This window comes from Oncorhynchus mykiss, chromosome 17, assembly GCF_013265735.2.
Source record: "Oncorhynchus mykiss isolate Arlee chromosome 17, USDA_OmykA_1.1, whole genome shotgun sequence".
NCBI classification, from domain to species: Eukaryota; Metazoa; Chordata; class Actinopteri; order Salmoniformes; family Salmonidae; genus Oncorhynchus; species Oncorhynchus mykiss.
The window spans coordinates 13,997,380-14,013,820 of NC_048581.1; the positions used below are offsets into that span (position 1 = coordinate 13,997,380).

The 16,441-nt window shown below is 46.5% G+C and overlaps 2 protein-coding genes across 8 annotated transcripts in view; both read left to right on the forward strand.

Moving 5' to 3' along the window:
• Positions 1-16,441, forward strand: part of LOC118940024 — a 1,007,326-nt gene that overhangs the window by 574,717 nt on the left and 416,168 nt on the right. The window lies entirely within an intron of this gene.
• On the forward strand, positions 3,088-15,769 carry LOC110485463 (zinc finger, FYVE domain containing 27). 7 transcript variants are annotated; one of them, XM_036948070.1, is made up of 15 exons: positions 3,088-3,425; positions 4,364-4,628; positions 6,110-6,180; positions 6,316-6,502; positions 6,703-6,798; positions 7,538-7,650; positions 8,107-8,228; positions 8,438-8,509; positions 8,920-8,949; positions 9,200-9,253; positions 10,102-10,122; positions 13,147-13,288; positions 13,618-13,664; positions 14,063-14,144; positions 14,336-14,502. In XM_036948070.1, exons 2-15 carry the CDS (start codon positions 4,369-4,371, stop codon positions 14,461-14,463), a joined length of 1,425 nt encoding a protein of 474 aa, XP_036803965.1. In that variant the 5' UTR covers positions 3,088-3,425; positions 4,364-4,368; the 3' UTR covers positions 14,464-14,502. The 7 variants fall into 7 exon arrangements, with proteins under 7 accessions (XP_036803965.1, XP_036803966.1, XP_036803967.1 ...); XM_036948073.1 differs by lacking the exon at positions 14,336-14,502 and adding an exon at positions 14,536-15,769 and having other exon boundaries at positions 3,092-3,425; XM_036948071.1 differs by lacking the exon at positions 10,102-10,122 and having other exon boundaries at positions 3,089-3,425; positions 14,336-14,501.

Genomic DNA, 16,441 nt, shown 5'->3' on the forward strand with positions numbered 1-16,441 from the left:
GCAAATTAAAACTGTTGAGCAACATTACAGCTAGCTAGCATTGTAGTGTAGGCTTACTGTTACTGCACGATTTGCATAGTCAGATGCTAATGTGAGCATCTAGCTAGAGCTAACTAGCTAGCTACAGTAACATTAAGTTATACCACTTTTACTGGTTTATGGACAGTATGTACACCCGGTGGATCGGTGTATTAGCTGTTATCAGTAGCTAGCGGACTTTACTGACTACTGCCAGCAGGTTAGTCAGTGCAACCTGTGTTTTACTCTGAAAAGTGAGCTGCTAGCAGACAGTTAGCTGCAGTTTGGTTGGTGCAACAAGTGCATTTTATCTGAACAGAGCTGATGTACACAGTGTTGCCAACATAGCGACTTAGTAGCTATATTTAGCGAGTATTCAGATCCCTCTAGCGACACATTTTCAAAAAATCGACTAGCGACAAATCTAGCTACTTTTTCTGGTGTTATTGGAGACTGTCGTGAAAGCATGTATCGTTCTTATTCTTCTCAACGAGCAGCGGGTGCTGCCGTGGGCCTCACCCCATCCCAAAGCACTCAGACGGCCCAGTCCTCGCGCAGCAGTCCCTCCCAGCTGCAGGAGATGTTCACCCCTCCTTGTCCAGACTGCAAATGAATCGTGCATGGGCTGATCCCGCCCTGGCACTTTCATTCAGGGCGGGATGTGAATGTAAAATGTTCTTTGTCTAAAATAAATCACTGCATTTGACTCACACAGCCTCAGTCACTTAATCACCTTGTCCACTGTGTGTGTGTGTGTGTGCCTCTCTGTGACATAAGCTCATCTTATCTCAGTCTAAACTGTACACTCAAATACAGAAAGGAGTGGGAATCAAACCCTGAATTCAAAGGCTGGTTGAAGCTGTTTATTGGAGATGATACACGAGGCATACTGCCTGTATTGTAAGGCTGATTTCTACGCCAAACATAGCGATGTAAAAAAACACGACAACTCAAAAACATACTCAAAAGACAAAGCCTTATAACAGTTCCACCCAAAACAAGCTGCCATTTCTGGTTTAAAAAAAGGCTGAGGCCACCATCAGCTATCGCTGAACACTGTTCCATGCTGGCATGTGATCACATTGGAGAAGCATGTAGAGCTGCTTTCTCAGACTCCACTGCTGCTACCCACATCAAAGTGCACAGAAATGATCAATGGTGTTCTAGCACCATACTTTCTGAAAAACTTGGTCGCAGATGTGGGTGACCAGCATTTCAGCCTCCTCCTCGATGACTCCACGGATGTAAGTGTTTCTAAGTACCTGGGGCTTGTGATAAGGTACTTTAGTGACACAAAACAGACAATTGTATTAACATTTCTGGGGTTTGTTGAGTTGGAGGGAGGAGATGCCAAATCTGTAGCCCGTGCTGTTGTGGCTTTCCTCGAGAAGTGTTGTCTTAAAAAAGAGAAACTCCTGGGGATAGGGACTGACAATGCCTCTGTTATGATGGGGATTAACAACGGGGTCCATAAAGTGCGGAGGAGGAGGAGGAGGATGAGAAAGTTAACCCACTCTTCCTAGGCCATCATTGAAAATAAGAATTTAGTCTAGTGGGAGGAAGTATGTAGCCTAGTGGGAGGAAGTGCAGCTGCCAACACCAGACTCCAAATGGAGACAATATCTAAGTAACATAGCTCATTAAGATGTCTTATATTATTGAACTGTTGAAACTCTTGTTATTAGAATGTCTCATTTTGGAGTCTGGTGTTGGCAGCTGCACTTCCTCCCTCATATGGGCCTCAAGTCATCTGGTGTCCAGAGAGGGAAGAAGTCAGGCTTGTCTGTCACATGTCCCTGATGCTATGCAGAATATCAGAAAGGGAATATGGCAAAGGAGGTCAGAAGGAAACATTGTTTCCATATGTGAATGTGTCTTTACCTATTGCAACCCATGTGAAGGGATGGCGTGAGTAATGGCAACCAATCACTTGTCTCCACAAGTGTCTGTGCATCAGTCACCCCCTCCTAGCAAGGTGGAACTAAGTAACAATAAGTGTCTGTGCATCAGTCACCCCCTCCTAGCACCCCCCCCCCCCCCCTAGCAAGGTGGAACTAAGTAACAACAAGTGTCTGTGCATCAGTCACCCCCTCCTAGCACCCCCCTAGCAAGGTGGAACGATGTAACAACAAGTGTCTGTGCATCAGTCACCCCCTCCTAGCAAGGTGGAACTAAGTAACAACAATGTCTGTGCATCAGTCACTCCCTCCTAGCAAGGTGGAACTAAGTAACAACAATGTCTGTGCATCAGTCACCCCCTCCTAGCAAGGTGGAACTAAGTAACAGCAAGTGTCCTTTTAAGTTCTTAGTACTGAACAAAACAACAAGTTCCTTGTATTTGGGGCCTAAAGTCTGGCACAGGATGTGTGGGGTTAGTGTCTGGAACAGGATGTGTGGGGTTAGTGTCTGGAACAGGATGTGTGGGGTTAGTGTCTGGAACAGGATGTGTGGGGTTAGTGTCTGGAACAGGATGTGTGGGGTTAGTGTCTGGAACAGGATGTGTGGGGTTAGTGTCTGGAACAGGACGTGTGGGGTTAGTGTCTGGAACAGGATGTGTGGGGTTAGTGTCTGGAACAGGACGTGTGGGGTTAGTGTCTGGAACAGGACGTGTGGGGTTAGTGTCTGGAACAGGACGTGTGGGGTTAGTGTCTGGAACAGGATGTGTGGGGTTAGTGTCTGGAACAGGATGTGTGGGGTTAGTGTCTGGAACCATTGTAAGTCATCGCTGAGATCACACCTATCCTGACCTATCCTGAGAGAGTATGTAACCCAGAGGCTCACTCCACTCAGTGAGCACTCACTGCATTCATGTGTGTTTGGTGTGACATGCTCCCGTACTAATACATTGTGAATAAAGGCATGATTGGTGATTGACCTTCTCTCTCCTCGTTATTGATTAGAATTTCCACAACACTCGTCACTCTTTTTGTCAATACTATTATGTTTGTCATAACACCGTTTTGGGTGAGTATCTTAGTAAAATATTTCATTTAGAGAGAAATGAGTGATGTAGCTCATAATTTCCCCCACAAATAGACGTCAGATTGACGTGATTTTGACGGCTACGATATTTTCTTGAATCTACTCTCCCCTCATCGGTTCGCTCTGCGTTCTATTAGCCAGTCGGATTTTATTGCGGAAGCGATTACTTTTCTCTCGCAGCAGGCAGGCATTATTTGCTTAAAACAAGTACTTTCCCAAACATGTATACAACACAAAACATCGTCAACTCAATAACATCGATTTGAGAAGCGAAAACAATTGATTGACTTCATTACAAGAAGACTGTGAAAACGGTCTACACGGGCGTGTGTGACGCGTCTCTTCCTACATTCATCGTGTTGACGATCGAGAATCGCTTTCATATTCGCTAACTACGGGTTTTTGACACTTTGCCCGCTAGTCAGGTATGTTGCATTTCTTGCCTTATTATTCATATATATTGATTGTTGCAAATATTACATGTTAATGTTATGTCAATCACTAGCTGGTTAGTTTAAGTTATAATTTCGCCAGGTGGCTACATGCGATTTGGATGACAGCTGTTGTTGTGTAACGTTAGACAACACTAGCTATGTGTGACAACAATGTATTTTCATCAACGTGTGATATAGAACCCATATTTAACAACGCAGTGTTGTGGCCTGATGCAGTCATATTGTTTCATGACCCACCCATTTCATGTCCGCCGAACACAAGTCTGCAGTCAAGTTTCTCAGTAGCATTAGAAGATCAATGATTAAATCGTCATTAAAGCAGGTATGGCAGATTTACTTTGATCGTCCAGGCTCGTGATTGCCCACTTCCTCTTTCCACTGATAGCTAGCTAGCTAGTGAGTGAGTGTTTGCACAGCGTAACATATTCAGGAAATGCTAACTAGAGCAACAGACGGACATGAAAATAAAATCTTAACATCTTATCGTGTCTCTCTGTGTTTCTCTGTCTTTTTCATTTTATTTGACCTTTATTTAGCCAGGTAGGCCAGTTGAGAACACGTTCTCATTTACAATTGCGACCTGACCAAGATAAAGCAAAGCAGTGTGACACAAACAACAACACAGAGTTACACATGGAAACATACAGTCAATAATACAGTAGAAAACAAAAGTCTATATACAGTGAGTGGAAATGAGGTAAGATAAGGGAGGTAAGGCAATAATTAGGCCATGGTGGCGAAGTAATTACAATATAGCAATTAAACACTGGAGTGATAGATGTGCAGAAGATGAATGTGCAAGTAGAGATACTGGGGTGCAAAGGAGCAAGATAAATAATGTCGGTCTGTGTCTCTCACTCCCTTTATCTACCCCCTCTGTTTATGTCCCCCTTTCTCCCCCCCTCTAGTCGGGATGAAGCCTGGAGTAGGGGCATGTCAGGACCCCTGTCAGGGTGGTCCGGGGGTGGGTGACAGGGGGGACGACACCCTGGTGTGTCTACCCCCTAAAGACACCCCTGGCTCACCCGCGGGGTCCCCCTCAGAGTTGGGAAGCCCTGGCCCCCGCCAGGCCGCGACCTTTGACCTGCTGAAGATGGTGGTGTCTTACAAGAGGATGGCCCTGTTTCTGGAGCCGCTCACTGACACGTTGGAGCTGGCCCGCTACCTACTGGGGTGAGCGGATCCATTTACACACTGATCCAAGATCTGTTTTTAGTTTCTCCAATGGTGATAACGGATAGGACTTGGGAGAGTAGACTGATTCATGCTACCTACTGGGCTAGTGAAGGGAGTAGGATGAGGTTTCCTATGGGCCTAGACACTGACCTGTCAGATTTGAGTTTCTTCATCCTAATGGTTCCAGGGAGGGTATGCTGATCCTAGATCTGGGCTGTGGAGCTGGCACTCTACCTACTGGGCTAATGAAGGGAGGGTAGACTGATCCTAGATCTGGGCTGTGGAGCTGGCACTCTACCTACTGGGCTAATGAAGGGAGGGTAGACTGATCCTAGATCTGGGCTGTGGAGCTGGCACTCTACCTACTGGGCTAATGAAGGGAGGGTAGACTGATCCTAGATCTGGGCTGTGGAGCTGGCACTCTACCTACTGGGCTAATGAAGGGAGGGTAGACTGATCCTAGATCCCGGCTGTGGAGCTGGCATGCTACCTACTGGGCTAATGTAGGGAGGGTAGACTGATCCTAGATCTCGGCTGTGGAGCTGGCACTCTACCTACTGGGCTAATGTAGGGAGGGTAGACTGATCCTAGATCTGGGCTGTGGAGCTGGCACTCTACCTACTGGGCTAATGAAGGGAGGGTAGAGTGATCCTAGATCTGGGATGTGGAGCTGGCACTCTACCTACTGGGCTAATGAAGGGAGGGTAGACTGATCCTAGATCTGGGCTGTGGAGCTGGCACGCTACCTACTGGGCTAATGTAGGAAGGGTAGACTGATCCTAGATCTGGGCTGTGGAGCTGGCACTCTACCTACTGGGCTAATGAAGGGAGGGTAGACTGATCCTAGATCTGGGATGTGGAGCTGGCATGCTACCTACTGGGCTAATGAAGGGAGGGTAGACTGATCCTAGATCTGGGATGTGGAGCTGGCATGCTACCTACTGGGCTAATGTAGGGAGGGTAGACTGATCCTAGATCTGGGATGTGGAGCTGGCATGCTACCTACTGGGCTAATGAAGGGAGGGTAGACTGATCCTAGATCTGGGATGTGGAGCTGGCATGCTACCTACTGGGCTAATGTAGGGAGGGTAGACTGATCCTAGATCTGGGATGTGGAGCTGGCATGCTACCTACTGGGCTAATGAAGGAAGGGTAGACTGATCCTAGATCTGGGCTGTGGAGCTGGCATGCTACCTACTGGGCTAATGAAGGGAGGGTAGACTGATCCTAGATCTGGGCTGTGGAGCTGGTCTGCAGGTGAGGCTTTTGCTCCAGCCCTGCTCTAATGAGCGTAGTTGTAGATGCATGCCATCTTATTTGGTTTACTGTACAGCCTGCTACCTACTGGGGGGAGTCAGTGTTTACCATAGACACTGATCGGAGGTCAGTTTTTAGTTCCTCCACCCTAATGGTTGGAGGATAGGACTTGAGGACGCTAAACTGATCCTAGGTCAGTATGACTGTGTGGTGTATTGCAGGTGGAGGATGCCTCTGTGCTCACTACTGGTCTGTGTACTGCTCAACACCCTCTTCCTCACCCTGAGTGAAGGTGAGCTAATGCTGGGTAATACACACACACACACACACTGCTATATGAACTACTACCACATACAACTGAGTGTGTATAACAATGTGATATATATATATATATACTGTGACAGTCAGTTTATCTCCTGCCCTCCAGTGGGGTGGTTCTCTGTGTGTGTTTTGGGGGTGTCTGCCCCGGCTGCCCTGGGTTACCTGCAGGACAGGTGTGGGGGCGGGGCGTCGGAGGCGGAGCAACAGAAGAGGCGGTGCCACGCGGTGCATCGTAAGGACCTGCAGAACGTTCAGCTCACCAGACAGGACGCCATGCTGGAAGTCAAGGACCTGTGAGTGAGTGTGTGTGTGTGTGTGTGTGAGTTTGGCCTTCCAGTTTATAAAACCAAGTAAATTTATTTACTCTATCCCTGTGTGTGTGTGCCTGTGTGCGTGCACGCATGTCCGGGTGTCTCTCTCTCTCTCTGTGTGTGTGTGTGTGTGTGTGTGTGTGTGTGTGTGTGTGTGTGTGCGCGCGTGTCCGTGTCCACAGGTTAAAGCAGCTAGATGACCTGTTGTCTCATGCCTGCCTGTCTGCTGAGTCCGTCTACAAGCTCCTGTACTGGGAGAGCCACTCTGAGTCCTCTAGGTCAGTAACACTGTCTGTGTGTGTACTTGGAGCCACTCTGAGTCCTCTAGGTCAGTAACACTGTCTGTGTGTGTACTTGGAGCCACTCTGAGTCCTCTAGGTCAGTAACACTGTCTGTGTGTGTACTTGGAGCCACTCTGAGTCCTCTAGGTCAGTAACACTGTCTGTGTGTGTACTTGGAGCCACTCTGAGTCCTCTAGGTCAGTAACACTGTCTGTGTGTGTACTTGGAGCCACTCTGAGTCCTCCAGATCAGCAGCACTGTGTGTGTGTCCTTGTTCTCCAGGACAGTAACTCAACCCCTCTACATTCACCATAGATATCATCACACATCTTATCTGTACTTACAGAGCTCCCGACAGACTGGTTAGGGTTGTTTGTGTGTGCCTGAGTGTCTCTGTCTCTCTCTCCCTTCTCTCTCTCTCTCTCTCTCTCTCTCCCTCCTCTCTCTGTCTCCCTCCTCTTTGTCTCTCTCTGTCTCTCTCTCTCCTCTCTCCCTCCTCTCTCTGTCTCTCTCCCTCCTCTCTCTGTCTCTCTCCCTCCTCTCTCTGTCTCTCTCTCCCTTCTCTCTCTCTCTCTCTCTCTCTCTCCCTCCTCTCTCTGTCTCCCTCCTCTTTGTCTCTCTCTGTCTCTCTCCCTCCTCTCTCCCTCCTCTCTGTCTCTCCCTCCTCTCTCTGTCTCTCTCCCTCCTCTCTCTGTCTCTCTCCCTCCTCTCTCTGTCTCTCTTCTCTGTCTCTCAGGTTCTACGGTGGCCTGTTAGCTGTATTGATGCTGCTGTATTCTGTCCCTGTGGGCTGGGTGCTGGCCTGTCTCACTACTGCACTCTTCCTGTGGAACCGAGACTTCTGCAGGGGTCAGTACACACACATACAGTACCAGTCAAAAGTTAGGACACAACATCTCATTCAACAGTTTTTTTTTTGTGTGATTTTTAAAATATTTTCTACATTGTAGAATAATAGTGAAGACATCAAAACTATGAAATAACACATATGGAATCATTCTTCAAAGTTGCTACCCTTTGCCTTGATGACAGCTTTGTACACTTGGCATTTTTGAAGAATATAAAATATATTTAGATTGATCACTTTTTTAGTTACTACAAGATTCAATATGTGTTATTTCATAGTTTTGATGTCTTCACTATTATTCTACAATGTAGAAAATAGTAATAAAAAAAATAAAGAAAAACCCTGGAATGAGCAGGTGTGTCCTAACTTTGGACTGGTACTGTACATGCAGACACACACTCAAGTGGTGGTTATGTGTTCTAACAGCCTGGTTCCATTCTCCGTGTGTGTGTGTGTAGTTGTGTTGGACCTAAGGGAGGTGGTCCATTCTGGCCAGAACCCATCCTCAGAAGGAGAGATGGACCTCACAGAACCGAACCACAGCAGCCTGGACCGGACTCCCACTGCTACCAGCTTGGAGGTATGGACAGAGAGAGAAACGGGAAGGGAGGGAGAGAGAGAGAGACAGGGTGGGAGGGAGAGAGAGGAAGGGGTGGATGTATATATATATATATATATAGAGTCTGTATATTTGGATCAATGGTGTACATTAAAACATTACAGATCAGTGTTATGCAATAATCCTCTTATCTAACTTACATGTATATCATTATTGTGTCTGGTGTGTAGGACCTGTCCCCGGGCAGCGTAGAGGAGGCTGAGGAGGCAGAGCCTGATGATGAGTTCAAAGACGCCATCGAGGTAAAAACGAAATCAACCGTTATCTCGACTTTATTCCTTCATGTCTCGTTATCTGACTGGTTTCTCATCCTGACCTCTCGCTCTCTCTGGTCAGGTCTTAGGCCATATCGTTTTGATTTGATATAACTTTATTGGCAATTGCACCACTCTCACTCCGGCCCTGTTTGAACGCTGCCCCCATTCCTTCCACTCAGTCTTCACAGATCTAACATGGTAGGATGGGAGAAACCAAGGAATCCACTAGGCCCACCTTCCCCTTTGACCTAATCCATGGCATTGTCAAATCAGAAGGAGAAATATTGTGTTGGAACACCCCTTCTTCTCCTTCTTCCTTCTGTCGCTGGCTGACAACTTCCTGTCCTTCTTGATGATTCATTTCCTTTTCTGTTTCTACCTCCCTCCACTCTCAGTTGACTCAGGAGCCCCCTATCTCCCTGCAGGTGAGTGGCTCCCCCTGTCTGTCGGGCTGTGGTATTACAGCATTAGAAACCGGACACATTAATTAACAATTGCGACAAATAATTTTTGTTTTTATGTGTGATAAAGTTCTGTGACAGTTCAACTACTCAGCCCAGTTACTAAGTTTGTGTGTGTGTGTGTGTGTGTTATATGCATTTCGCTACACCTGCATTAACATCTGCTAAATATGTGTATGTGACCAATAAATTGTGATTTGAATTGAATATTTAGGACTATCTCAGACAGTTCAGTGTTACACGACGTCATGACCGAGGTCAAAGACCTGTAAGTGTGTGTGTATTGCAGTGGTGTGTGTGGCACAGGAGCTACACGAGGACGTGGAGAGAACCCTCGTTCTTTACCTGCTACACTGGAAGCTTAACGTTTTGCTGGCATGAGCAGAGTTCAAACCACGTCATCACACTGATCAGTGGTGTGAGCTGCACGATCCAATCTACACTATAGAAATAGACCACGTCATCACACTGTTCAGTGGTGTGAGCTGCAGATCCAATCTACACTATAGAAATAGACCACCACTTCATCACACTGTTCAGTGGTGTGAGCTGCAGATCCAATCTACACAATAGAAATAGACCACGTCATCACACTGATCAGTGGTGTGAGCTGCACGATCCAATCTACACTATAGAAATAGACCACGTCATCACACTGATCAGTGGTGTGAGCTGCACGATACAATCTACACTATAGAAATAGACCACCACGTCATCACACTGATCAGTGGTGTGAGCTGCACGATCCAATCTACACTATAGAAATAGACCACGTCATCACACTGTTCAGTGGTGTGAGCTGCACGATCCAATCTACACAATAGAAATAGACCACGTCATCACACTGATCAGTGGTGTGAGCTGCAGATCCAATCTACACTTTAGAAATAGACCACCAGGTTTCATTGAAGTGAAGCGCCTCGTGCTCTGCAAACGTTATGCATCTAGTGCAGCTGGCCAGTTCAATATTACCATCTCAGACCGCACAGTGTGTGTGTTTCTGCGGTGTTTATGTTAGATAGATACGGTGTGTTAAAAATTGGTGTGTTAGATAGATATGGGGGGGGTGTGTGTAATCTGCTCCTGTGTGTGTTTGTTCCTCTCCATCCTAACAAGGAGACTCCCTTGGCTTTAGTGGTAAGTCTAGTTCACCCCCTTCCCTCACCCTGTTTGTGGTGAGAGGGAGGGGGGGTGTATAGGGTACACACCTCAGTTGGGTCCTGTCTGCATGGGTAGTGGGATGTCTTTACACCTTAGTGCTGTTGTTACCATCACTGGTTATGTTACCATTATGACATCAGGACTATAACTTCACATCTATACCACTAATGTCATTACATATAACACTATCATTACATATAGGACTAATGTCATTACATATAGGACTAATGTCATTATATATATATATATATATATATATATATATATATATATATATATATATAGCACTAATCACTATATAGCACTAAGCACTAATCATCATTCATACAATCGGCCTCATTCTCAATGTAGTCTGGGCGTGTCTGCATTATTCCAGCAAACCATTGGATGAGCATGCTCTGAGTTGGTCACTGCACCTGAGTACACACACAAGGGTGGCGTTGTAATGTGTGTGTGTGTATTGTGTGACGTGTTTCTAGCATGGTTGTGCACTCACTTCACTGTAAGGATGCAAATAGGACACATCCTATGCTCAAAAGTAATGCACTAAGACTGCCAAACCCGGACGACGATGGGCCAATTGTGCGCCGCCCTATGGGACTCCCAATCACCGGCCGGATGTGATAAAGCCTGGATTCGAACCAGGGACTGTAGTGACGCACTGAGATGCAATGCCTCAGACCGTAGTGCACTGTATTTTAGGGACTAGGGTATAAAGTAGTGCACTATATTATAGGGACTAGGGTTTAAAGTAGGGAACTATACTATAAGAACTAGGGTTTAAAGTAGTGAACTATACTATAAGGACTAGGGTCTAAAGTAGTGCACTATTTTAGGGACTAGGGTATAAAGTGTGGTGGTTAATTTCTTCACTATCAAATGTGGAGTGAGAGTTACACTTAAACTAAATCTTTATTCACTTATTAATAAGGGAGCAGGTCAATACAACACACCCATATAAAATGAATGGATTGAGCGCTCTACGATAATGATGGCTGGTCGACCAATCACCCTCAGATGATTCGTTGAGAGCCCCGAGACAAAATGACTTTTATAGCCAAGATACACCCTTTTCAACCTACATGACAAACAACATATGTATAGAATGGGTCACAAGGTTAAGATTTGTATGAAAGATGCTTATAATTCACAGCAGACAGTATCTGCTGTAAAAACAGTTCACATTGTATAGAGACCAGGGTCTGGCCCTGGGGTCATCTCTCATTGTGTAGAGACCAGGGTCTGGCCCTGGGGTCATCTCTCATTGTGTAGAGACCAGGGTCTGGCCCTGGGGTCATCTCTCATTGTGTAGAGACCAGGGTCTGGCCCTGGGGTCATCTCTCATTGTGTAGAGACCAGGGTCTGGCCCTGGGGTCATCTCTCATTGTGTAGAGACCAGGGTCTGGCCCTGGGGTCATCTCTCATTGTGTAGAGACCAGGGTCTGGCCCTGGGGTCATCTCTCATTGTGTAGAGACCAGGGTCTGGCCCTGGGGTCATCTCTCATTGTGTAGAGACCAGGGTCTGGCCCTGGGGTCATCTCTCATTGTGTAGAGACCAGGGTCTGGCCCTGGGGTCATCTCTCATTGTGTAGAGACCAGGGTCTGGCCCTGGGGTCATCTCTCATTGTGTAGAGACCAGGGTCTGGCCCTGGGGTCATCTCTCATTGTGTAGAGACCAGGGTCTGGCCCTGGGGTCATCTCTCATTGTGTAGAGACCAGGGTCTGGCCCTGGGGTCATCGCTCATTGTGTAGAGACCAGGGTCTGGCCCTGGGGTCATCTCTCATTGTGTAGAGACCAGGGTCTGGCCCTGGGGTCATCTCTCATTGTGTAGAGACCAGGGTCTGGCCCTGGGGTCATTGCTCATTGTGTAGAGACCAGGGTCTGGCCCTGGGGTCATCTCTCATTGTGTAGAGACCAGGGTCTGGCCCTGGGGTCATCTCCCCCTGGTACCCTATAGATGAGAAACATTAACTCATGTTCTGGAATGTGGTCTCTTTAGGTTTTATCACCCAAAGACATCATAAATCTCCTGTCAGTGTTAAATCTCCCAGAGGCCCACTTTCAGTTCACAGATACAATATTATAAGAACCCTCTATTCTGTTGCATAAAACAACCATTTGTTGCAATTACAGTATTATAACAATCTTGCAATTTTGATTTCATAAAAGTTGTGCACTATATTATAGGGACTAGGGTCTAAAGTAGTGCACTATATTTTAGGGATTAGGGTCTAAAGTAGTGTACTATATTTTAGGGACTAGGGTCTAAAGTAGTGTACTATACTATAGGGACACCTGAATACAGGTGAGGTCTTTTGCTGAATGGCTGCCAGCCCGTCTACGGAGACAGGTGCAATGTCATCTGAGGGCGGAGCTTAAGGTGCCCTGCCCCTTCCCAATACGTTTCTTGCCTGAGGTGTACCAGCCCTCGTCTTTTAGGGCAATAAATAGGCACAGATCTAGGATCAGCTTAGCCTCATCTAATACTAACCTTTAACCATAAGGGTGTGAACTGTACAACTGATCTGGAGCATGTCTGGTTGCACGTTTCAAACTCATTCCACAGAGGTCCCAGTCTGCAGGCTTTCACTCCTTCCTTTGACTTGATTGATGAATTGAGCTCATTGGTTAGTAAGGAACTGGCCTCACCTGGTTGTGTAGGTCTTAATTGGACAGGAAAACCTCCAAAACCAGCAGACTCTGGGCCCTCCATGGAAGGAGTTGGACACCCCTGCCTTGGAGGATGATGTGTATGGTTTTGTGTTAGTGGGGTTTTGCTGACTGTGTGCTCTCGACTCCCTCTGCTGTTGACGTTGAGAAACACATCCACCTAAACCATGGAAGAGATCGGTTGGAGGAATAGGGTTCAGGGAGCAGGGTGTAGGGTTTAGGGGCTATGGTTTGTAGTTCCCACAAAGCTGCTGCCTTTAACTGCTCTTTAGTAACTTAACCCTTCTCTTATCCTCCTCCCCCCCATTCTGCCCCCCCCCCCTCTACAGGAGGATGATGACATAAGTTCAGATCTGGACACCATCTCCATCACCTCAGACAACGGTCTGCTGAGCCGCAACGAGCCAATCCGCAGTAAGGTGTCCAAACTGACGGAGAAGCTACGCAAACGCTACCCCACCAACAACACAGGTCAGTCTACCCTTCGTCCCTCTGTTCATCTTCTTCTTCCTCACCTCAACCCTACTTAAGAGGTGGGTTTAGTAGCTAGTCTTCATAGAAATTAAATATCCCCCCTCTCTCTTTCTCTCCCTCTCTCTCCCCCCTCTCTCTCTTTCTCTCCCTCTCTTTCTCTCTCTCTCCCCCCCTCTCTCTCTTTCCCCCCCTCTCTCTCTTTCCCTCCCCTCTCTCTCTTTCCCTCCCTCTCTCTCCCCCCTCTCTCTCTTTCCCTCCCTCTCTCTCCCCCCTCTCTCTCTACCCCCCTCTCTCACCCCCCCCCCCCCCTCTCTCTCATCCCCAAGGTAACTGTTCCAGCTGCAGTGCAGTCTTCTCAGTGGTGAAGAGAAGGGTAAGAGCTTTACACCTGTTTTTAAACCACCAATAAATACAATCCTATGTCATTTTTTTATTTCACCTTTATTTAACCAGGTAGGCTAGTTAACTGCGACCCGGCCAAGATAAAGCAAAGCAGTAATACTGTAGGTTGTTTAATAACTATGTGTGGAACCTGGTGTGTGTCCCAAATGGCATCCTATGCCCTATATAATCTACCACTTTAGAACAGAGTCCTATGGGCCCTGGTCACAATTAGTGAACTAGGTAGGGAATAGGACAGGGTTGGGGTTAGAGTTTCACTTTACTTCCTGAATTCACCCACTTCATTTCAAATTGGCCCCAACCCTGGAATAGGGTTCAGTTTGGGACATAACAATGATGATGATGTCATCGTGACCTCTGCTGTTTCAGCGGAGCTGTAGTAACTGTGGCAACAGCTTCTGCTCCAGATGCTGCTCCTACAAGGTCCTCAAGGCCTGCATGGGTGTCACAGGTGAGAGAGAAACACACACACACAACATGCTATTATGGTATTTCTATACTGAAATGATGAAATTATAAATAAGGTCTCCGAAGACATCAGTTGATTTTAAAAACAATCTCTTCTATTTTACACCTTCTCTCAGTCCCCATCTCCCTCTGCCTCCCACTTTCTCATGTAATGCCTCTTTACCTCCCTCTCAGCTCCAGATGCCTCCCCTTTCTCATGTAATGCCTCTTTACCTCCCTCCCAGCTCCAGATGCCTCCCCTTTCTCATGTAATGCCTCTTTACCTCCCTCTCAGCTCCAGATGCCTCCCCTTTCTCATGTAATGTCTCTTTACCTCCCTCCCAGCTCCAGCTGCCTCCCCTTTCTCATGTAATGCCTCTTTACCTCCCTCCCAGCTCCAGATGCCCAGAGAGAGACGGTGTTTGTTTGTGCTGTCTGCAACTCCACCCTCAGCAAGTGAGAAATGACTACCACCTCCTACCCACTCATGGAGACCCAGGGAGGGTACTGCCCCTCCTACCCAGGATTCGAAGCTCCTTGGCTGGGTAGAGCCCGCGGCAGATCAGCCTCTACCCCGCCTGGGGGTGGTTCAAAACCCCAGGTTGTCTGGTTCTCTGGCTCCAGCCCAGGTGACCAGGGTTATTAAGATGAACCAGTCCCAAATGGCAACCTTTTCCCTACAAATTATTCCCTATAAATTACACTGCTTTTGCCCAGAGCCCTATGGGGTTCCCTATGGGCCCTGGTCTACAGTAGTGGACTATATAGGGAATAGGGTGCCATTTTGGGACGCTACCACAGACTCCCATCAGCTTGTGTTGCATTGAGATTTATCCTGTACTGTCATGGAGGTCCTGAGAATGCTGAGGTGTGTGTGTGTGTGTGTGTGTGTGTGTGTGTGTGTGTGTGTGTGTGTGTTGGATTGTATAAGATATGCTATAGATTGACCCTGTTATAACTTATCCATTCTGTAATGGTTTTATATGTTGGTCCTAATGTTAATTTAATGGATGTAAAGACAGGATGCTAAAGACTATACTTTTGTCCTAAATGGCATTCCCTAATCCACATGGAGCATAACCTAACCCCATGGAGTGATTTCCAGAGGTGATCCCAGAGCTGTGTTCAAATACTCATACTAGCTGTACTATTTGTGATGTAACATTGAGTATGTAGTTAAGTACTTATTGGATATAGTATGCCAAACGTTCCTGGATGTCCTACTAAATTCACCTAAATACGAAGTATACAAGCAGTGGACACTATTTCTGTGCTTTTAGGGACCATAATGCAATTCTTCAGAAAATGGGCGTGGCTTCACCAACGTTTTCAGATTTGAGGAAAATGGCAGACGAGAGCGGATAGAAATTAATTGCTTTAAGAAAATGTTGCGCAATGTAATAAAGTAATGACTTTTCAAACAAGTTAAACATTATGTTGGCAGACAATTTATTAGCTACGCTGTCCTTACGAACCGCAGCATGTCATTCAGCAGTATGTACCGGGCTGTTAGCTAGCTACCTAACGTTAGTTGGCTACTAATACATTGAACTTGCCAGGTAGTATATTAACTAACTTCCCAGTGTTTATTGACTTGATTATTCACATCATTCTTAGCTAAGTGGTAGAGTCGTCGTGCGTTCTCAATGGACATAGTTAATTCTGGCTATCTACTCTGATTTCAGAGCCTCTCTCATCTGTGTGCCAGTGCACAGAATAGCTGAATAAAAGGCGTTGAATGGAGCACAGTTAGTCACCAACACTCTGCATAAAATGAAAACTGCCCAACCAGCTCTGCTAGGGCGAGTAAAATGGTCAGTGAGGGTTTCTCTCATTTGTGTCTGGAGGTAGCTAGCCAGTTAGCTTGGGTGCTTGACTGCCGTTGTGAGGACAGAACGCTCGGATCAACCCTACTCCTTGGCCAGAGCGTCTAGTGTGGGCTCCGAAACGCTCTGGATTTACGAACGGACAATCTGACAACGCTTTACGAACGCACCCCATATTGAATTTACAGACACAGTCGAAATCGCAAAATGTCTAGCTAGTCATTTGTGCTAACAAGCATAGCAACAGCATAAACTTCTGGTAGACAGGCGAAGTGCTAGTACACTCAACTGAAAGGATACCCTTCGTTTACAGTATTCTAAAATGAACTAATAGTATGTAGTATATACTCATTAAGTATGTAGTATACAGGATGTTGGTATGTGTATTTGAACACAGCACAGGTTTTAGATTGACACATAAGAATGTACATGTTACACTTTTACCATTGTGATCACCTATATTCAATCCCACTGA